The 23,093-nt window shown below is 49.0% G+C and overlaps 1 protein-coding gene across 1 annotated transcript in view; it reads left to right on the forward strand.

The window, feature by feature from the left end:
• Positions 1 to 23,093, forward strand: part of MDN1 (midasin AAA ATPase 1) — a 2,002,810-nt gene that overhangs the window by 1,636,134 nt on the left and 343,583 nt on the right. The window contains exon 84 of the mRNA XM_085611158.1: positions 6,852 to 6,989. Coding sequence (XP_085467284.1) covers positions 6,852 to 6,989 — 138 coding nt within the window. The remainder of the gene's footprint in view (positions 1 to 6,851; positions 6,990 to 23,093) is intronic.

A 23,093-nucleotide genomic window follows, 5' to 3' on the forward strand; every position in this document is an offset into this window, starting at 1 on the left:
TCTGTGGATGAGGATATTATCCCTCCCTTCTAGAGGGAGAAGACATGTTGAAACCTACTTACCCGGTTAAAGTTAACCAGAGCCCCAGCATCACAAAATGGATGCTGCTGCCATGACACAAATCTGACCTCCTGCTGCTGGGAGTGATCCCGGCACGGGAGGCTTGGACAATAGGTTTCCTGCCTTGGGAGGTGCGAGCACCACCCCAGACAGGCCTTAGTGTATTGGGGCAAGGAGGGATGAAAGAAACGAGACACTGCCTGGGGCACACAAGGTGTCCCATGCATAGTCCAGTTCAAACCGGTGCTGGGGCACTCCAGCCCCAGTCCTGGCGCGAAACTGGACAAAGGGAAGGGGGTGTAACCACCCCCCTCCCAGGTCCCACCCATAAGGCGTGACCTAGCAGGCAACCCAGCCCCCCAGATTAGTATAAGTGTGGTAGCTGGGCCCCAGGAGATTAGATTATCCTGAACCTGCAACTTGAACAGAAACTCTGGACCTTTGACATTCGACGAAAGAAAAGACTGAAGAATCTCCCTTGTGGCCAAGGAGTGGCTACCCTGTGCAAACAGGCACCATCAAGAGACTTACCCTTTGCTGAAGTTCTACGAGGGACCGACTGCAGAGCCCGACCAGAGCCTTGACTTCCAGACTTCTCCGACCCTGATCCACAGCCGAGCTGAGATCCGTGGAGGCGACGAGAGACGTGGGACCGGCTACCTGGGAAAAGTGGCGAGTATCTTCCAGCGCAGCTTCTGAGGTACCCTCGAAGTTGTGCACCGGGGATTGAGAAGCCCCAACCCCAAGCATCATCTGCACCGAAGATCAGCCCCCCACACTCCACGAGTCCTGCGTGGGGCCCTTCTGCATTTCCCTGCTTGCCGCGTCTGTCCGGTTGCTTGCCTGTTGGCTAGCGGCCTTTGCGACGACACACCTTTGAATCTTCACTGCTGGTTTGGCTCCTCCAGACTGGCTCCCGCTCCTCTGCAAAAGAGAAGCACCCCAGACCTTCCTGGTCTGCACCAGAAGCAAGTCCTCCATTCTTCGTGGGTTCCGCTTGCCAAGGCTTGGTGAGTCCTAGTTCGACTTCGCAGCCGACAGCAAGAGCCTTCGTGGGACAGCTCGCCTCCTGGTCCTGGTCGTCCTCGACGCCTCCTGGTACCCGTGGCTGCTGCGACAAGCTTCACCTCTTCACCTGCAATCTTCACGACATCGCCTGGTTCCTTCCTGGTTCCACGTGGTCACTGGCTAGTGACCCAGACTCTGTTCCTTCTGCTTGCATGTATCCTCTCTTCTTGATCCCAGCCTTGGGATCCACCGGACACTCTTCACTGACTGCCTGTCAGCAACTTTCCTTCAGGCATCCATAGAAGTCCACGACGAACCCCGACGCAAGTTCACACCTATGCACCCGCAACCCGTGGGCTAGGTAACTTGGGTACTTTGGTGCTCACTAGGGTATTGACTATCCTAGGGTCTAGTTTCCGAGTCTCGACTTTCTAGCTATACCAGAAGTGCCCTAAAACTGCTTATTTTTCACTGCTAGTGATTCTATCGACTTTTACGCATTACGCGTGAGTGTTTCCACTCTGCACCTGAATCCCGTGGGCCTCCCACTTCCTAACTGTTGGTAGTGTAGTGTAGTCCCAGCGATTCCCTAGGCCTATTCTATTTCTGTGACAGTGGTCCTTATACCACTTCTTTAGTATATGGTTTGCGTGGCCCTAGGGCCTAACTGTATTACTTACCTGTGTGACTTAATGTATGCTTAAATAAGACTGTGTTGTTCTTACCTCGAATCTCATAAAGAGTGCTGAGGGTTTGACTAGAATAAATACACTTTATTTTATATATATATCTGTTGTGGTGTCCTTTCATTTGGTATTCAAGGGATTATATATGGTATCACAGCTGGCTTCACATGCCATTCAGAGTTTAGCCTAAGACTGCTCTTGTCCATGCTACCACTAGGATAGCTGGTCTATAAGGTTGACTTTACAACCAATCACCATAAGGGTTGTTTGGACTGATATAAGGTGTACACTAGAACTAGTGACATCATACATCAGGCCAACTTCTCACAGATGAGTTTGTCCAGGATATTTGTTTATGCTTTTCCGCCTCTCCGACTGCTTCCATTTGTGGTTCGCAAACTTTAGCTGATATCTCACCCCATCCTAGTGACTTCCACATGGGCCCGAAAACCATGGTTCACCACACTCCTAGAACTAGAACTCTCAGTAGATCCCCATGAGGTACTACTGAGCGGCAGGATCTTTTAACGCAGAGCCATTTAGAAATCAGACCCCAGGTACCTCAACCTTGCGATCTGACTCCTGAAGTCCTAGAGCTTGGTTATTTAAATCTACCAAAAACTTGTATGGACAGTTTCAAAGAAGAACACAGGCCCACTACTTGTGCTTATTATGTTGCAAAGTAGAAAAGATTTGTTCCCTACTGTCATCCCAAACAGATTGATTCTGTAGCAGCTAAGGTTCAAGACATTGTCTGTTACGTATTTCATTTACTTACTTCCAGTTTAGCTATTTCTTCTTTAAGGCTATACCTAGCAGCAGTTACCGCATATCTACAAAACTGACACTATACTTTTCTATTCCAGATTCAGTCATTAAAGCCTTCCTAGAAGGTTTTAAGAGTGTCATTCCTCCTAGTTTGCCACCAACACCCACTAGGAATCTCAATATTGTATTAATAGGATTGAAACCTCCATTCAAGCCCCTTCACTCCTGCCCTCTCCATTTTGTATCCTGGAAGGTACATTCCTAGTTGCTGTCACTTCACTCAGATGTGTCGGTGAGCTATAAGCATTAACTGTAGAGGAATCCTTCTTCCAACTGCATAAACCTATTGCGTACCAATACTATATTTCTTCCAAAGGTGGTGCCTCAACGCCACCTTAATCAATATATCGAATTGGGAGTATTTTTCCCCAACATGCCTTAGTTGCAGAAAGGGATTTACACACCTTAGATGTAAAATGTGCCCTTATGAATTATATTTATAGAACCAAATCATTTAGAAAAACACAGCAACTCTTTGTTGCCTTTGCAAAATCCCAGAAAGGAAGAGCCGTTTCTAAATCAGGCATTGTGCTTTGGATTGTCAAATGCATCCAAACATGCTATGCTAGAGCAAAAATAAGTTTACCTACCCCTCCTAGATCTCACTTCACTTGTAAAAACAGAGCTTGAATGGCCTTCCTAGGAAATATACCTATTGCTGACATATGTAAAAGTAGCTACATGGTCTACACTGCATACATTTACAAAACCTTACTGTGTATATGTATTGGCCCATCATCAAGCCAATGTGGGTCAAGCAGTTCTATGTACATTACTTCAAACAACTGCAACCCCTACAGTTTAGCCACCGCTTATGGAGGAGGACTGCGTTACAGTCTGTGCTAATCGTGTGTATCTACATCCACACATGCCTCAAACAGAAAATGTTACTTACTCAGTCCTCATCTGTTCGTTGCATGTAGTTCTGTAGATTCACATGCGCCCAACCTCCTCCCCGGACACCTGTTTGTTGCAGTAACTTTTATAGATTATGGCAAGTTCCTTTAGAATGAACATCTCACTGTATTATGCATTTCTTCACATTCTATCCTCACCGGTCTTGCGGTAAAGCAATCTAACAATGAAGTTGATGACCATGTGCATTACCAGCAAGAGGAGGAGTCCCTATACCTTGTGACTCGAAATACTTTATTCAAAGAACAAGCATTGGCATAGCCAATAGGTCTCGCCTTTGGGACCTTATAAGTATTTAGTTATGCAGCACAGTATCCTTGGTGCAACATCATCAACTGTTGCATGGCTAAACACTTATAAGGTCCCAAAGGCGAGATCTATTGGCTTTGCCAATGCTTGTTTCAACTTTACCATTCGATGAGATTGCCCTTTATGCCTGTGCGGAAAATCTGTAACCGCGAAACACCGTCCCAAGAAGGTTCATCCTAATAGTCAAAGTCACTACTCTCACCAAATACATGTTCCTCGACATGTATATGTCAAGCATCAACTCTTGTCTCATCTCATAAGGCACCACTAAAATGAGGTAGCGTTCAACGCCTGCTGACACCTCATTTATCTGGCAACAAGCACTCCAGATGACTAATGGGCCAAACAGGAAACGCCCTCCATAGCCCACGATCATCACATTCCATCTTAAAATTAACTGGAGGAGGGAGATCACTTCTCAACGGTGTCCATCCTTGTGGATAGTTCTCCTGCACTTGGAGAGGAACCAGACTGAACAATGAGGCACCAATACGCACCAGGTACAAACGGCTCAAAGTAAAATGAGTCCTAAAAGCTCCTAGGCCAACCTTTTATTTCTGCTCTTACACTTAGAGCCCACATCAAGTGGGATACAAGGGGACAAATAGTTCCTTGCATTGTTGTAACCTGAAAAAACATTGTTATCTGGTACTGCAGTTCAAGTGGTGTAGAAGAGGTGAATCCAGAATACAGCTTGCAGAATGCAGTAGGGTACTTTGACACTGTATTCAGTCTGTGTGCCTGCAACGTAGTATTAACATGTTGCTAATGGTGCACACTTTAAAAGCATTCACATCAATGAATAGGTGAAAGGTTTATCATTTTCTATTTCTGTTTCAATAGTATTTCATATTCATTTTTCTGACTGGAGTATTTGTAGGTACAGGTTTTCCAGCTAAATATTCACCTGCAGCTCTTACGTGGCCCCACGTCAACCGTGACACCTGCAATCAGTCCTGGTCATTTAACACCGAAAAGCATTGGCTCAAAAATCCAAGACGCAATGTGCTGTTGTCTCAAAAGCCATGACACTTAAGACGTCACGCATGAAACTGTGCATTAGACGTTGGAATTAGGAGCATTTATCGCCAACCATACTCCCGTCTTAACCTGTTTGGCAAGTAAGCGACGCGCGACAGCTTTGTTCAGTGCTGGACTTTTAGTTTTAAGTTTAGTTCTGCTTTTGCCATTCTAAGCATTAGCGTTAGTTTAAAATTTAAAAAGGTAATCGGAAGGAAAAATCAGAATGCCCCACACAACAGGGAGCATCATGATATCTAGGAGCTTGTGCATATACCTACGGTACCCCCCGCGATGTACCTTCCTGAAACCTGTATTGTTGCTCCTTATTCTAAAATGGCTCCGCCGCCCGACTGGGACTGTTGGTGCTAGAGAAAGCCCAAAATATTAATTCTAAAAAACACATCAAAAAGAAAATGAAAGACCACGGTTGAAAAAGTAGTCGAATAAAAACCTGTTAATTGTGCTGTTTTATTAAATGCATGGCTTGCACTGCAATCATGTGTTTGCTGGCGCGTGCATGCGCGCGCAGTGTGCTCTTTTTGGAAGCACATACTTGTGCTTGTGGCGCGCCCCACGCGCTCCCACAAGGTGGATGCCGCCACAAGCATGAGTATTTGCTTCCAAAAAAGAGCAGAGTGACGGCTAAAGGTCTCCTACGCAGCGCATGCGCGCTGCGTTGGCGAGACCTAAAACAACTTGCACACATCCAAGCCCAACACTAGATGGCAGGGTTATGCTAAGCATGTGAATCTACAGCACTACATGCCACGAGCAGATGCTTAATGGGCAAGTAACGTTTTCCTTCTGGTGGATATTTTCTATAACTACAAATTCTTCACTGCCCTCCCCCTCCTTGTTCTGTGAAGTGGCTCATTTTTAACATCTAAAAAGATCCCAAGTTATAAATCTGCACACTGTCACCTCGAATTGTTCAGGCTCTGTGTCAGAGAGCATGAAAAAACTGATGTTTGTGCGCAGGGGCGGCGCTTCCATGCGGGTCAGTCACTTTCAAGGTGGTATGGAGTCAATGCAGAGCTGCATGGCACCACATAGCTAGCGGTTTATGGGTGCATTGCTGGTGAAAGTTTTTCAAATACAGTCTGACTCCTTGGAAATATTCTCAGGTGAGGGATCTGCAGTTAGATAGAATATCAACTACAAAAGGCATTGCCAAATGTAAGTAACTTATTCTAGTCAACCAGTGCTCTGCATCTGAGAGCATTAAAAAAAAAGCAAAAATTGGCACTTTAGGCAAAAACTAGCATTAGCATGCAGGAGTGGCACTTACATGAAGCTGCATGTTGTTATGTCCAAGTGGAGGACAAAGTTGCTGTTGCACTGCCTGTCGGCAAGCAGGTACCATTGTAAGTGTTTCTTGCCCCAGTCTGGCACCTGGGAGATTCATAAGACAAGGAATGTTGATGAGAATATCCAATGAAAATTGAGTTGTCAAAGATAAGTACCATATTATGTACACACAACCCACTCTTAATCCCTACACCAACACGGTTTCGACTGCTGCACCTGTACTGTTAAACAATCGTAAAAGAATTGAGAGTGAGGTACACTGGGGGGATATATGCTGTACGCTGCATTCTGACATTGCCTGGTTTTACTGCAAAGTAACATTGGCCCAATTCTGTACTCCGCTGCAAGCTGCTCTGTTCTACCACAGTGATAGAATGAGCTTGGTTAAAAAAAAAAAAGTGTGTGAGTTGCTACAAAGATGAACACTTTTCTACTTGGTTCCTTGAGTGCGCCAGGCCTTTAGATTATGGGACTAGCACAGATTGCTGTATGTTCCCCAAATAGATATCAGAGTTGAATAAGGTAATACCCTTTAACTAGGGTTTGATAGCAATAAATCATATATGAGCAATGATTTCTCTAGTGCAATCCCTGGCCAGGCATGGTAACTGGGGGAGTCATGGAGAGCATACGTGATTTTTGCAGTAAATATTATCCTTTAAATGTTCTGCTTTTATTCTTTGTAGTGTTTATTTTAACATCTTCTTTTGGTAGGGATTTTGTCTTCCAAAAGAACTAATGGAGGAGGAAGCAGGAAATGGGGCAACTGAGTTTCATGACTATGAAGGAGGCGGAATTGGAGAAGGAGAAGGCAAGAAAGATGTGAGCGACAAAATTGAAAATGAAGAACAGGTATGCATCTTTTTTCTGTATTCCTTAAGTAAACATTTTGTAGTAGACCACTCAGTATATACAGATGCATCTTTTATATCGTGTTGTATTTTATGACGTGTGTTTTACTTAATTGCTGGTGTGCTAATGTTGTGCTCAGGCCCTTGGTGGTACATGTAAGTGCTATTCTTTTTGTAGTGTAAATTTGGAGGTTCAAAGTTTATCTTTATTAACACAATTTTTGTATTCGTTTTATAAGCCATTGTTATCAAATAAGATTTTGCGTATTGTGTTCATCTCTGCCCCATTCTCCTGGTAACCTTGACTATTATTTAAAGATAACATGCATTACCCCACTTGTCTGATCAGCAGAGAGGCTTCTCAGTAGCAATAAGTAGCATCTCTTCTTGTCAGGTTATGTATATGCTTTCCACCGCATTTTTGTGTAACTCAATGCTCCTTACTCTTGGCATGTTTCAGAATGCTGTAATGCCCTTTATCTGAAAGAGACACATTAGTGATGGATTCCTTACCTTAGAATAGTCCCCAGGCGTCAGACTGGATCTGGAAAGTTTTAGTCACTAGTACCCCTGCGCGTCGGTAGGCGTAGTCTTGCGGCTCTGCGTATGTTGCTGGCGTCATAGCCGCCGAGATGGCATCGTCGGAGCTACTTAGACGCGCCCACGCGCGCTGACGTCAGTTCTTTCTTTTTCCACACCAGCAAGCGCAGATCGGAGAGAGAGCGGTACCCCTAGTTAATGTTTTAACTTGGTTTCTGAGAACCTGTTTCACTTGTTTGGTCAAGTACTCAACTTCTGGTGCAGTAGGGAAGCCTGGGTTTAAGTCCTGTAGGGCCTGCCGTCGGAATATGCCGGTAGTGGACCCGCACGACGTGTGTTTCTTCTACTTGGGGCACGCCCATGACCCTGAGGCGTGCCCTGATTGTCGGGCCATGGCGCCGAAAGCTTTTCGGGAGCGTTCCCGAAAGTTGCTGGAGATCCGTCAATCGGTTCCGCGCCGGTCGAGGTCCCGCTCCCGTGGGAGGTCGAGGGCCTGGTCGTGGAGCCGTCACCATCGCTTGTCTGACTCTGGGACAGGTAAGTCTCGGCACCATAAAAAGTCGTAGAAGCGACGTCGCTCTTCGTCTACCCCTCCCCGGTCGCGGGACGCGGTGAAGGGGGCTGGCGGTCACTCCCCCGCAGTTCTGATGGAGCCTCCATTGTTGCCTGCGGCCTACCCACTTTGCAGGCCCGCACTTGACTCCGGACGAAATACAGGCTTTCCTGTCGGCCATGAGCCGTTTGTTTGTCCCATCAGGTCCCTCCGGAGCGCCTTTGGGCCCCGTGGACCCGTTGGGTGGTTCTGCCCCTGTGCCGCCGCCTTTGGCCTCGGCTACTCCAGCACGATACCCTTCGGTACCGCCGGCTCAGCGCCGGACGGCACCGAACCGGGATTGGTCTATTATCCCCCAGTTCCGTTTCTAGAGAGTTTATCCCATTCCCCCGGGCACCTCGTCCTTACCGGCCTCTTCAACCACCGGTGGACGCAGGGGAATACTGGAGACCCTCTCGCAGCTCAATGCGAGGATGAGCCACAATGGGAAGGTGATATTGAAGGCCCAGTGGATCTGGATTTCTTTCCACATCCTGGTACACTGTCTCCCTCTTCCGTGGCTACGGAGGAGGTTGGGACTTTTTCTGTGGTGTTATGTATGGCGGCTGAGGCTCTTAACCTCGCTCTCCCTACTGTGCCTATCAAGACCAATCTCCTGACTGAGGTACTGCAGCCAGCATCGTCCTCTGCGGAGCTGCTTCTGCCCTTCAACGACGCACTTACGGACGTCCTGTTGAGCACCTGGAACAGACCCAACACAGGGGCTCCTGTGGATAAGGGTGTGGCGCACCGCCATCGCCCGGTGCCGGGCGACCCCAGCTTTCTCACACAACACCCGACACCTCAGTCTGGTTGTCCAGGCCTCTGCCTCGCCAAGCGCATTCCCTTCTGCCCCTCCGCGCAAGGAATCTAAGAAACTACAGCAGTTTGGGGAAAAGATTTTCACTTCTGCAAGTTCCGGGTTGCGGGCGGTGAATACTGCGTGCCTGTTGGGCCGCTATTCACATTCTGTGTAGGACACGGTGGCACAGGTGCTGCCTCAGTACCCTGTGGAAGCTCGGGCGGTGCTCTCCCAGGCCATTACAGAGGGGAGAGATGATGCTAAATTCACTATCCGTTGTGGACTTGAGACAGCCGATTCACTCTGCAGGGCACTTTCCTCAACGGTGGTGCGCCGCCGTTAAGCTTGGCTCAGAACAACTGGCTTCTCGGGGGATGTTCAGAACACTTTGTTGGACATGCCTTTGATGGCACACGCCTCTTTGGTGACCAGGCGGATAGCACCCTGGAACGCTTTAAGGACACTCGGGCTACGGCCCAGTCCTTGGGTCTCGCCACCATGCGCACTCCCTCGGGGTCCGCTTTTCGCTCCTTTCGGGTCAGGGTCGAGGCGCCCAATCGCTTTCCTTTCAGACCCGCAGGCCTGCGCAGCCGCAGTCTCAGCGCAGCTGCGGACGTGAAACCCGACGTGGTGGGTCCCGGGGACAGCGGGCAGGTCAATCCACCACCTCCCCTGCCACCTCAAAACCTTCCTAGTCCGGTGTTTCAGGCCCACCAGACGCCAGTGGGCGGCAGGATTCGCTATCACCTGCCCCACTGGCGCACCACCACTTCGGACAGGTGGGTTCTACAGATAGTCCGAAGGAGCTATTGTAAGAAAGTGGATTTCTGTTGCAGTAACCCCCCCCCCCCCCCCCTTTTTTTTTTTTTTTTTTTTTGTGCCTAATAGCTGATGCACTTTTACTTGTTGTGCACTGTGCTCCTGCCAATCAGGTGCCCAGGGCCAGTGTTCCTTCCCTAAAAACTGCCTAACAGCCAAAACCCAAATTGGCAAACCCTGGCCACATGTCAGCCCCTGGTAAATGGTACCCTAGGTACCCAGGGCCTTGTGACCAGGGAAGGCCTCTAAGGGCTGCAACACTCCTTGTGCCACCCATAGAGGCCCTGTACCCTAACACACACACACTGCTCTTGCAGGCTGAGTGTCTGGATACAAGACAAAACAGAGAGTCAACATGGCACACATCCCTGTGTGCCATGCCCACAACCTACACTGCCCTGGCATACATCAGCCACCCCTCTAGCTGGGTGCCCTATGCCAGTGGTGTGGGCACAGAGGCAGGAGCCCTGTGCCCCTACAGTACCCAGGTCCATTCCTGGGTCCTGTAAGTGCAATGCTGCCATCTAAGAGTATATGGTGCTGGGAGCTTGTCAAACACGAACTCCACAGCACCATAATGGCAGCACTGAAGACTGAGAAGTTTGGTATCAAATTGCTCAGCACATTAAATCCACACTGATGCCAGTGTGGGATTTAATGTACCAAGCACCCCAGAGGGCATCTTAGGGATGCCACCTTACAACTAACCTACAATCCACGTCTGCTCTGAGGCTGCCCCGGCTGCCACACAGCAGACAAGTTGCTGGACCCCTGGGTAGGAGAGCCCCTGCTCTCCTGGGTCTGCAACAATGCACATCCTGGGTTTGGTGCTAAATCTCCTCCCCCAGGATGGGCATGGGGAAGCTTCAACGGCATGCCGCCTCTGTGAGCTTCCCCAGGCCACTGCAACCCCCCACTCTGGCGGGAAGCTTGGCCGGAAACCCCAAGTAAGGACAGGGGATGTGCCAGCCTGCCAACCCCACCCCTCAGGTGGGGGAGGCGAGGTGAAGCACATCTCCGGGCTCTCGCCATCTTGAAGATGGGAAGCCCTGCCCAATCAGGACTAGGCTCCTGCCCCCCTCCCACAGGAGAGAGGCAGGATAGGGGGCGTACCCACCCCAGGACAGGGACCCATTGGCCCCTTCCCTTCACCTACCTATAACGCCCCTAAATCTAGTATTTAGGGGCACCCTGAACCTTCCTTCCCCAGATTCCAGATTCCAAAATACAAAGAAGAGCAAGAAGAAAGAAGACCTGCCCTGCAGCTGCTAAGAAGAGGAAGACACCAACTGCTTTGGCCCATCCCTACTGGCCTGTCTACCCTCGAACCTGCTCCTGCTCCAAGCCGGCATCTCTTGTGGCCAGCAACCTCACAAACCCCGGAGGACCTGGCTACCTTTTGGCTCTAAGCTCCTGGGACTCCCATGAGTAGAGGCTCTACTCAAAACCTACTTCTAATCCCTGGCAGCAGCCCGGAACCGCGAACCCAGCACACCGTGCACCAGCCAAGCCTGGCCGGTGCCAGAGTGAACAAAGACCACGAGGACGACCCCACGGCGACTGTGACCCCGAGTCCGGCACCCAAGGACCTCCCTCGACACTCCAGAAGAAGCCGGCAGCCTCAGAACAAGGTGCCCCCCCTACCGCGATCAACAGAGGGTAAGATTGCCCGACACCAAAAGGCACCCCTGCACGCGGCGTCCCGCGGCCCCCTGTGCCCAATCCCAAGGTACCTACCTATCCTCCAACTACCCAATTTACCACTCGAAGTGGTGGTGGCACCTGAAGATTCCTCGTCCCTGAGCTTGCAGTCTTTTTCTAAACCAAAGATTTCCCATTGAAACCAATTGAGCGGCCGAAGGCTCAAAAGCACCCTGCACCCAGCCGCCCGAGTGGCCCTGGCAGTGCAACCTCTACACCTTCTACTTCCCCACTTGCCCTGAGTGAGTGACCAGGAGCCCAGCTCCCACAGCCGCGTGACTTGCTAGTCAGCAGCCACCAACCAAGGCTCCCCCTATCCCTCATAGGATAACATTGGGCCTAACTCTCTCTGCACCCGGCCGCCCTAGAGTCGCTGAGGGTGAACCAACTGTACCTACCTGACCCTGGGGGACCCCTGAGTCTATGCCCAGAACCTCAACTCTGCCAGTCGAGTACTTCCCTTTAAACCGATAACTCTATGTTCGAGGCATATGAGCTGCAGATTATACACTATGCATAGATCGCCATCTTGTGTTGGGCCCGGATGTTTGCAGTTTGTTTTTCTTCTTGGACAATCTTTGGAAGTCACAAGTTCGGTGACTCCTCCTTCGGTCCGTACTGTGCATGGGCTTCGGCTCTATCCTCAGATTGTTTTTTTCCGCCATCGGGCTCGGATGTAATACTTCGTGCTCCGGCTTCGAACCCTTCCAGTTCGACCTTCGACGAAAAATCCTCGTCCATCGAGATTCTTCAGAGAAAATCATTTTCTTCATCTCTCTCTTCGGCACTTCCTCGATTCCAGGCATCGGCAGCGGCCTTCGGGCCTATCTCGACTCCGGTCTCGGCCGATGGAAAGGACTCCCTTCAAGAAGTGCCCAAAATGTGGGTCTAAATTTCCCCACACTGATCTACATCAGGTGTGCAACCTCTGCCTCTCTCCCGAACACGAGCCCCGAGACTGCCCCGCCTGTAAGTCTTTTCGATCGAAAAAGACTATTCGGGATCGACGAGCTCGACGCACCATGGCGCACTCATCGACCTCGGCTCCACCTGACATCTTCGGAGAAGACACCGGAGCTTCGGGACAGCAGCTCACCAAACAGGAGGACGATGTCGTCAGCGCTTCCGAGGCCGACGACTCCGACTTGGAGGAGATCACACCGGCGCAGAGGGTCGTGAGTACTCTACCCCCTCCCACTCCCGCGCCCATACCGAAAGAGACTCCGGTTACACCTTCGCCTCCGGGCCTAGGGAAAACCAAGCACACCGCTTCCATCACCCCACCTTCGGGCCCGGTGAAGAGGCATTATAAGTCTCCCGGCGGCTCGGGCTCGAGCCAGCCTACTAGCGGCGCCCAAAAACACCCTTTGGCGCCGAAGAAAACTACACCAAGCTCCGTTCCGAAGCCATCGGTGTCGAAACCTGGCCTCTCGGTGCCGACCAAACATAAATCCCTCGGCACCGACGCTCCCATGCCGAAGCCTGCCTCGGCACCAAACAAAAAATCGGAGGCCCCGAAAAGCATGGCACGGATAAACCAACGAAGCTGTCGGTTCCGAAAACATCGGCACCGATAGAGGAATCGGTGCCGGAGGAGCTATTCACGCCAGATCCTCGTCAAAAGACTTTAACAAAGGATCCAAAGACTGGACATTTGACTTTGTCTTCCAAGAAAAGACATTTAGACAAGCCAGCTCCTCCTCCACCGCCAAAACGGAAGGACTCTGCCACATCCCCTTCAGAGTACCCTCCCCACCACCTCCACCTCCCCCATCTCCGCCTCCACCTTCTCTACCCTTGCCTCATCGCTCTCCAACCCCGTCTCCAGACCCTGATGACCAAGGGGATCCATACTATGATCCAACAGATGCCCCACAGGACCCCACTCCTCAGGGCACACCAGACCCATGGGAGGATTATCATAATCCAGACGTCTCAGATGTGCCTCAGGATGATCTTTATCCATCCAGGCCATCTCCACCAGAGGACTCCCTGGGGTTCCACCACTTGTTACAACGGGCGGCACATTATCATGGGGTGGAGTTACACAGTGATCCAGTTGAGGAAGACTTCCTACTTGACACTTTTGACATAGCAGATAAATCCGCTGCCATATTACCCATGCTTAAAGGGGTGAGCAAACATGCGGCAGAGGTTTTCAAAGACCCCGTCAGGGCTAGGGTCTTAAACCCCAGGATAGAGAAGAAATATAAGGCAGCCCCCACAGATCCGGCCTATATTAAAGGACCTGCACCCCTAGACTCATTAGTGGTATCCACAGCTAGGAAGCGATCCAATTCTCAGTCATCGGGTGAGGCTCCACCACCCGATAAGGAGTCCAAGCTCTTAGATGCGTCGGGCAAACGCACTGCCTCGCAAGCTGCCAATATGTGGCACATCGCCAACACGCAAGCGCTGCTGGCGCGGTACGACAGAGCGCACTATGATGAGCTGGAGGCTCTCATGCAACATCTCCCAGAGAATTATAAAAATAAGGCTCATGAACTGATACAAGAGGGAAAGATTATTACCAACACCTCTATTAAATGTGCCCTTGACGCAGCAGACACAGCTTCCAGGGCTATAAACACCAGTGTTCTGCTTCGCCGCCACGCCTGGCTCAGAATCTCAGGATTTAAGCCGGAGGTCCAACCATCTATATTGAACCACCCTTTTGACCAACACCACTTATTTGGCCCAAAAGTAGACGAAGCCCTGGAAAAAATGAAGAAGGATACAGATACGGCGAAGTCTATGGGAGCATTACAATCCCACACTCCTAGACGCTCCTTTCGCCGTTCCTCCTTTCGAGGCACTGGCAGGGGTTACTCTACCGATAACGCCTCCACGTCCTACAAGTCCCCTCCTCAGACTACCTTCACAAAGGGCTATCAAAGAGGTGGATATAGAGGGAACAATAATAAAGGCAGGGGCAAAACCAACACCGCCCGTTCTGCCACACCGCCCACACAATGACTTTCCCCCGCTCCCTCCAGACCATTCCACTCCTGTCGGTGGCAGACTACAAGACTTCTTTCAAACCTGGGAGACCATAACATCAGACAAATGGGTGACCCAAATTATTCGGTCAGGGTACTGTCTCGAACTAACATCTACCACCCCAAATATTCCACCCAGGCACCGTACAATGTCACAAGAACATACCACACTGCTGAAGCAAGAGGTAATCTCCCTTCTGCAAAAATAAGCTATAGAGCAGGTCCCCGTCAATCAGCAAAATTTAGGGGTCTACTCTCTGTACTTTCTGACACCAAAGAGAGACGAGACCCTACGGCCCATTCTAGACCTCCGGCCTCTAAATGCATACATACATTCAGACCATTTTCACATGGTAACTCTCCAACAAGTTCTCCCACTCCTCTGCCAGGGCGACTTTCTCACTACACTGGACTTGAAAGACACATACTTTCATATTCCAATACACCCTTCTCATAGAAAGTACCTCAGATTTGTGGTGGACGGCCAACATTATCAGTTCAAGGTTCTCCCCTTCGGGGTCAGAACCGCACCCCGAGTGTTTACAAAATGCCTAGCAGTAGTGGCGGCAGACCTCAGACGACAACACATTCACGTCTTCCCTTACTTGGACGACTGGCTAATAAAAGCCACGTCCTACAACCAGTGTGTGCAACATACAAACACTACCATCCAACTACTCCACCAGCTAGGTTTCACGGTGAACCACCAAAAGTCCCAGCTGATACCGTCTCACACGAAGCAATACCTCGGTGCCACCATAGACACCTCAAAAGCTATTGCCTATCCCAATTCAGCCAGAATCGCAAGCATACAAGCCTTGCGCCAAAGATTCATCCTTCAGCACTCTCTCCCAGCAAGAGTGTTTATGAAGCTAATAGGGATGATGGCATCTTGCATCTTCATAGTGCCTCATGCAAGACTCCACATGCGTCCACTCCAAGAGTGCCTAGCACGCCAGTGGAACCAGGCCCAGGGACAGCTGACTGATCTGGTGTTGGTGGACGGTCGCACCCATCGCTCTCTGCAGTGGTGGAACACCACAAACCTTTCCAAAGGGCGACCGTTCCTGGACCCGGTTCCTCAGGTAATTCTAACAACGGACGCATCGCTCTCCGGCTGGGGAGCGCACCTATTACACCTCACAGTACAAGGTATATGGACGCCACAACAAAAGTTACTCCACATGAACCATCTGGAGTTATTGGCGATCTTTCTAGCCCTCAAATCGTTTCAGAAACAAATCTCAGCCAAAGCAGTCCTCATTCGCACAGACAATATGACTGCAATGTACTACATTCAAAAACAGGGGGGGACACACTCTCCCCAGCTCTCTCGGTTAGCTCAGAGCATATGGAGATGGCAATCCCACAAAAAATCTTTCTCCTGGCACAACACGTCCCAGGGATACAAAACACCATGGCAGATCTGCTCAGCAGACAAACGCAGCAAATGCACGAATGGGAACTGCATCCACAAGTTCTTCACCCATTCTTTCACAAGTGGGGGCATCCTCAGATAGACCTCTTCGCCACCCACAAAAACAAAAAATGCCCAAGCTTCGCCGCCAGATACCCACACCCATTGTCCAAAGGCAATGCGATATGGATGAACTGGTCCGGCAAATTTGCATACGCCTTTCCACCTCTCCCGCTAATTCCATTAGTGGTAAGGAAGCTACAACAGCACTCCCTCACACTCATTCTGGTAGCTCCACCATGGGCGAGGCAGCCGTGGTACACCACACTACTACAGCTCTCCGTGGTACCACACCAAAAACTGCACCTGTCCCCATGCCACCTAACCCAGAACCATGGAGAAATCAGGCACCCGGAACCAGCTCAGCTCAACCTTGCGATCTGGCTCCTGAAATCTTGGAATTTGGATACTTTAACCTTCCCCCTGATTGAATGAACATTATCAGGGAAGCTAGGCGTCCTACCACTCGAGCATGCTATGCCGCAAAGTGGAAGAGATTTGTTGTTTACTGCCGTAACAATACAATCAACCCTTTAGATGTATCCATACAGCACATCATATGCTACCTGCTCCATCTACAAAGGTGTAACCTGGCATACTCATCCATCCGTCTACACCTAGCAGCAATTGCTGCTTACCTGCAAAACAGGCAGCATTTGTCACTTTTCAGAGTGCCTGCTATTAAAGCTTTCATGGAAGGCCTTAAGAGTAATTCCGCCCAGGGCACCACCCTCACCTGTATGGAATCTAAACGTAGTTCTTACAAGGCTCATGGGTCCGCCTTTCGAACCAATGCATAAATGTGAGCTGCAATTCCTTACTTGGAAAACAGCTTTTCTCGTAGCTATCACTTCCCTTAGAAGGGTTAGTGAAATACAAGCGTTCACTATACAAGAACCCTTTCTACAGATACATCACAGCAAGGTGATACTTCGCACAAATCCAAAATTTCTGCCCAAAGTCATTTCCCCCTTCCATCTCAATCAATCGGTGGAATTACCGTTTTTTTTCTGGCAACCTCAATCTGTTGCGGAAAGGGCTCTACATACACTTGATGTGAAAAGGGCTTTACTTTACTACATACAAAGAACGCAACCTTTCAGAAAGACTAAACAGTTGTTTGTCTCCTTCTCTCCACCGCATAAAGGCAACCCCATCTCAAAATCAGGGATAGCTAGGTGGATTGTAAAGTGCATACAAATTTGCTATCACAAAGCAAAAAGAACATTATCTGTTCCACCTAAAGCCCACTCTACAAGAAAGATAGGGGCTTCTATGGCTTTTCTAGGGAACATACCCTTAGATGACATCTGCAAAGCAGCCACATGGTCAACACCGCACACCTTCACAAAACATTACTGTGTAGACGTGCACTCCAAACAACAAGCTAGTGTGGGCCAGGCTGTACTAAAGACACTGTTTCAAACCACTGCAACGGATACCGGTGGTCGCCGCTAGGGTTGGGTACTGCTATATAATCTATGCACAGTGTATAATCTGCAGCTCATATGCCTCAAACGGAATATGCTACTTACCAGTATGCATCTGTTCTTGGCATGTAGAGCTGCAGATCTATACACGCCCACCCGCCTCCCCGGCTACCTGTATCCGTTCCAGTCTATCTTATTTAGATACAACACACATGGGTTTCTTTACTATTATCACTACGCTCCATCTTTTCCCTGCTGGCGAAAAACAATCTGAGGATGGAGCCGAAGCCCATGCGCAGTACGGACCGAAGGAGGAGTCACCGAACTCGTGACTTCCAAAGATTGTCAAAGAAGAAAAACAAACTGCAAACATCCGGGCCCAACACCAGATGGTGATCTATGCACAGTGTATAGATCTGCAGCTGTACATGCCAAGAACAGATGCATACTGGTAAGTAGCATATTCCTTTCTTCATAGGGTAACATTGACTGGCTTTTTGTGTGGACTTTTCAAATCATAAAATATTCACCAAAAATCAGCCGAGTAACGAAAACGAAAATACTCACCTGCTCTTAGGTGAGCTCCCAGTGTTGGATCTTGGTGCCCAGCACTGACTCTGAAAAATACTTACAACCTACCAGTAACCCAATTTTCTCCCATAGGAAATCATTGACTGTTTTTCTGTGAAATTTCTTCTAAGTGTCAATTTCTGCAATCTTTAAATATTCTTTATAAATCGTGTAATATCTGAAAACGTAATTACTTACCTGTTTTGGATAAAGGTCCCAGTACTGAGTCTAGGTACCCAGTACTGGATTACAAAAGTAACGAGAACATACTATACCTGTAACTTGAATTTTCTGCCATAGGGAATCATTGACTGTTTTCTATGAAATATTTTGTAAGTGTCAACTTTTAAAATAGCAAAATATTGTCTAAAAATCATCACAGTAATTAAGTCGACTTTTATCACTTTTATCACTTTTATCAAGTACTGACCCAGGACTGAATCTAGGATCCAGTCCTGGAATTCCATAAGTAATCCTAAAAGTAATCTGTGGTAAATAACATGAAACTTCCATTGAACTCAATGCATTATTGTGTTTAAAATAGTGTTGCCTATTGCAACCACTTGTAACTGTTTACAAAAGTCAATTGCATATTGCAAAAGTATTTATATAAAGCATCTCATTCTGAGAAAGTATATTTTAATTCCAATTGTTGGTTCTAAAATAAAACAAGCATATATTTTTTTATATATAAACCATTGGCCTAGAGTTCAGTTATTGAGTGTGTGAGACCATTTGCTGACTGAGTGTGTACAACAAATGCTTTACACTGTCCTCTGATACTGCCTTGCTGCTCGACCAAGCTACCACTTTAGAGAGTAAGGTTATATCTAACTTTAGCCTCTGCCATGCCTCTGGGGACTGTGGACTCTGTACACCCTGTACCTATTTGGGAACAGTATATACAGAGCCACTTTCTCACAGCTATTCCCTCCCTTTCGAGTCTACCCCTCCAGCCATGCCACCTCAGTACCACCGCATGTCGGGGGATCCCTTGGCACATCTTCAGCAGGAAGTTGCGTCCCTCTTGGCCAAGGGGGCCATCGAGCACGTTCCGTCGCCAGAGGTAAGTTGTGGTTGTTACTCCCACTACTTCTTGGTTCCAAAGAAGTACAAAGGTCTGCGCCCTATCTTAGACCTCCGAAATGTCAATCGTTTCCTCCGGAAGGAGAAGTTCAAGATGCTCACGCTTGGTCAGGTTTTGTCTGCCCTAGACCCGCAAGACTGGCTGGTAGTGTTGGACTTTCAGGATGCTTATTTTAATATCCCCATCCTGCCAGCCCACTGGCGTTACTTACCTACGGTTCATGGTGGACCACGAGTACTTTCAGTTCACCGTGCTCCCTTTCGGCCTTACCAGCGCCCCTCGGGTGTTCACAGCCGAGGGGTTGCGCAGATCAGGGGTTTCAGTCTTCCCCTATCTCGACGACTGGCTGTTGAAGGCTGGCTCGCCCCAAGCAGTCGTCTTCCACCTCCAGACTACAGCCGAGCTCCTGCCCTTGCTGGGGTTTTTCATCAACGTGCCGAAGTCGCACCTGATTCCCTCTCAGAAGCTCCTCTTCATCGGAGCGGTTCTGGATACGGCGCAGTTTTGGGTTTATCCTTCCAAACAGCGAGTCCGGGACATTCGAGCTTTGATTCCGTTCTTTCGACCCTGGTCCTGGGTTTCGGTCAAGATGACGCTGAGTCTGCTGGGCCTCATGGCCTCCTGCATCCTGCTGATCTATCATGCCAGATGACATATGCGGGCTCAGCAGTGGGACCTGAAGTTCCAGTGGACGCAACATCGGGGAAACCTGTCCGACTACGTCCAAATCTCGGAGGGCACTGCACAGGACTTGCAGTGGTGGCTCACGGACCAGCGTTGGGTCAGCGGCAGATCCCTCTCCCTTCCCCAACCGGAGCACACAGTAGTGATGGACGCGTCCCTCCTGGGGTGGGGCGGCCACATAGGAGAGGCGGTGATCAGAGGCCTCTGGTCTCTGGTGGAGTCCAAACTCCATATCAACCTTTTGGAGCTCAGGGCGATTCTACTTGCACTCCTTTCCTCTATCAAGGGGAGAGTAGTGCAGGTGTTCACAGACAACACCACCGCCATGTGGTACTGCAACAAGCAGGGTGGGGTCATGGACCCTATGTCAGGTGGCTCTACATCTCTGGACGTGGCTGGAACATCAAGGCATTTCTTTCGTGGTTCAACACCTGGCAGGTACCCTAAACGCCAGGGCGGACGAACTCAGCCGCAGGTGCATGTTGGATCACGAATGGCGTCTTCACTCGGAGGTGGCACAAGGTCTCTTTCAGCAGTGGGGAGAACCTTGGTTAGATCTATTCGCCAACGAAGAGAATGCGCAATGTCATCAGTTCTGCGCGTTGGAGTTTGCAAGGCGGCACTCGCTCGGAGACGCTTTTCATCGCAAGTGGAGTTGCGGTCTGTTGTACGCCTTTCCGCTTATACCACTTCTGCCCAGAGTGCTGAAGAAGATCAGACGCGACCGGGCCCGAGTCATTCTTGTGGCACCAGATTGGGCTCGAAGAGTTTGGTATCCCGAGCTACTCAGTATGAGCGTGGATCCCCCGATCCGATTGCCTCTTCGGGAGGATCTCCTGTCACAGCAACAGGGGACGGTCCTCCACCTGAACCTGTCCAGCCTCCACCTCTTTGCGTGGAGATTGAGCGGCAACAGCTGATTCCATTTGACTTGCCTCCTGAAGTCTGTAATGTGATTCTGGCAGCTAGGCGTCCCTCCACTAAAACGGTATACGCCGGTCGGTAGAAATAATTTGTGGCATGGTGCACAGCGAAAGCTGTAGATCCTCTTTCTGCCCCTCTATCTGAGGTCCTATTGTTCCTTCTCTCTTTGGCCCAGCACCATCAAGGGCTACCTTTCTGCTCTTTCAGCCTTTCTTAGGCTGCCTGATCAGCACTTTCTTTTCAAGTCCCCAGTTGTCAATAGATTTCTCAAAGGCATTACTCACCTTTTCCCTCCTATTCCTTTTGTGATGCCTCAATGGTACTTGAACCTGGTTCTCACATACTTGATGTGCGCTCTCTTTGAGCCTCTTCATAACTGTCCTTTGCGGTTATTAACTTTGAAAACTGTCTTCCTGGTGGCCATCCCCTCCGCTCGGCGGGTGAGTGAGCTCCAGGCTCTTTCCTGTAAACCTCTATTCCTGGCGATTCATCCGGACAAGGTTGTGCTTTTACCTCATCCCTCCTTTCTACCAAAAGTTGTCTCTGCCTTTCATCTCGGGCAAACTGTCACTCTGCCCACTTTCTTTCCGCCTCTGCACCCTTCAAGGGAAGAGGAGAGACTCCACCGTCTGGGCCCAAAACGTGCGCTTTCGTTTTATCTCAACTGCACACAACATTTCCGGGTGGATGACGTGGGTGCCAAGAAAGGTCAGGCTGTGCACAAGAGAACTATCTCCCGATGGGTTGTCTTGTGCATTAAAGCCCGTTACTCTCTGGCTAAAAAGAAACCTCCTGTTGAGCTGCGGGCCCATTCTACCAGGGCGACAGCAGCTACTACAGCATTGGGACGCGGTGTCCCCCTGCATGACATCTGTCAGGCGGCCACTTGGGCCTCGTTGCATACTTTCACAAAGCACTATTGCCGTGACAGTCAGGTCTGGAGATACGGCTTCTTTGGCCGTTCGGTTCTCCGTGACTTTCTGGTGTAATCTCACTTCACAGACCCACCACCGGGGTTGGTATTGCTTGGGTATGTATTCTACAGTAAGGAATCTATCACTAACGTGTCTCTTTCAGATGCACAAGTTGCTTACTTGTGTAACGATATATCTGGAAGAGACATTAGTTAGTGATAGATTCCTTACCACCCGCCCATCCTCCCCGTTCTGCGAACTGTTCTCTAGGGTTCAGGTCATCCCTTTTAGGGCCCTAGTTCTATTGCACCAGTAGTCGGTCTCTGGCATGGCTCTGCGCTCCTGGCGTGAAAAGTTATGTACAGAACTGTCCGCGCATGTGGGCGTGTCTAAGTAGCTCCGACAACGTCATCTGGGTGGCTACGACGCCAGAGCCGTACGCGAAGCCGCACAACGCGCAGGGGTACTTCTGACGAAAACTTACCAGATCCAGTCTGACGCCTGATGATTATTCTAAGATAAATAATCTATCGCAAACTAATGTCTCTTACAGATATATCGTTACACAAGTAGGTAACTTGTGCTTTAATAATAATAATATTACATTGCAACCTTGGCAAACTTAGATAAATCGGAAGTTGATTCCAGAGTAATGGAGGGAAAAAAGTGCAAATGATGTCCCTCCAACCATGGGTTGTGTGATGCACGTTTCACCATTGAGCAGCTTTTGAGTTTTCTAAATTGCAAAAGTCATGTCAATCAGTATCACAGTCCGTGGTGAGATCAATTACTTTTTCGCTGTTTGCAGTCTTTCTTTATCTTTCCAATAGAAATGTGCAAATCATGGCAATCGAATCTGGCCTTTAAATGTGCTGTTCCGTCTGGAACTTCTAGACGTCTAGCTAGCTCTCAAAGCATTCTTTAAGGACGTCAAATCAAGGTAGCCCTGATAAGAACAGAGAACATGACCACCGTGTGTAGGAAAGTGGCTCTGTATATACTGTTCTCAAATAGGTGCAGTGTGTACAGAGTCCACAGTCCCCAGAGGTTTGGCAGAGGCTAAAGTTAGATATAACCTTATTCTCTAAAGTGGTAGCTTGGTCGAGCAGTAAGGCAGTATCAGAGGACAGTGTAAAGCATTTGTTGTACACACTCAGTCAGCAAATGGTCCCACACACTCAATAACTGAACTCTAGGCCAATGGTTTGTATATAAAAATATATGGTTGTTTAAGTTTAGAACCAACAATAGGTATCAAAATATACTTTCTCAGAATGAGATGCTTTAGTTGAATACTTTGCAAGAGGCAAATGACTTTTGAATGCAACAGTTGCAGTTTGTTGCAATAAGCAACACAATTTCGAACACAATAATACATTGAGCTCATTGGGAATTTTAAGTTAAATGCAATTGATTACTTTAAGGATTACTTTTCTAACTCCAGGACTGGATCCTAGATTCAGTCCTGGGACAGTTCTTAAAAAAACAAGTGAGTAAATACGTTTTAGTTACTGTTGTGATTTTTAAGCAATATTTTGGTATTTTAAAAGTTGACACTTAGAAACT

This window comes from Triturus cristatus, chromosome 6, assembly GCF_964204655.1.
Source record: "Triturus cristatus chromosome 6, aTriCri1.1, whole genome shotgun sequence".
In the NCBI taxonomy this organism is placed as follows: domain Eukaryota; kingdom Metazoa; phylum Chordata; class Amphibia; order Caudata; family Salamandridae; genus Triturus; species Triturus cristatus.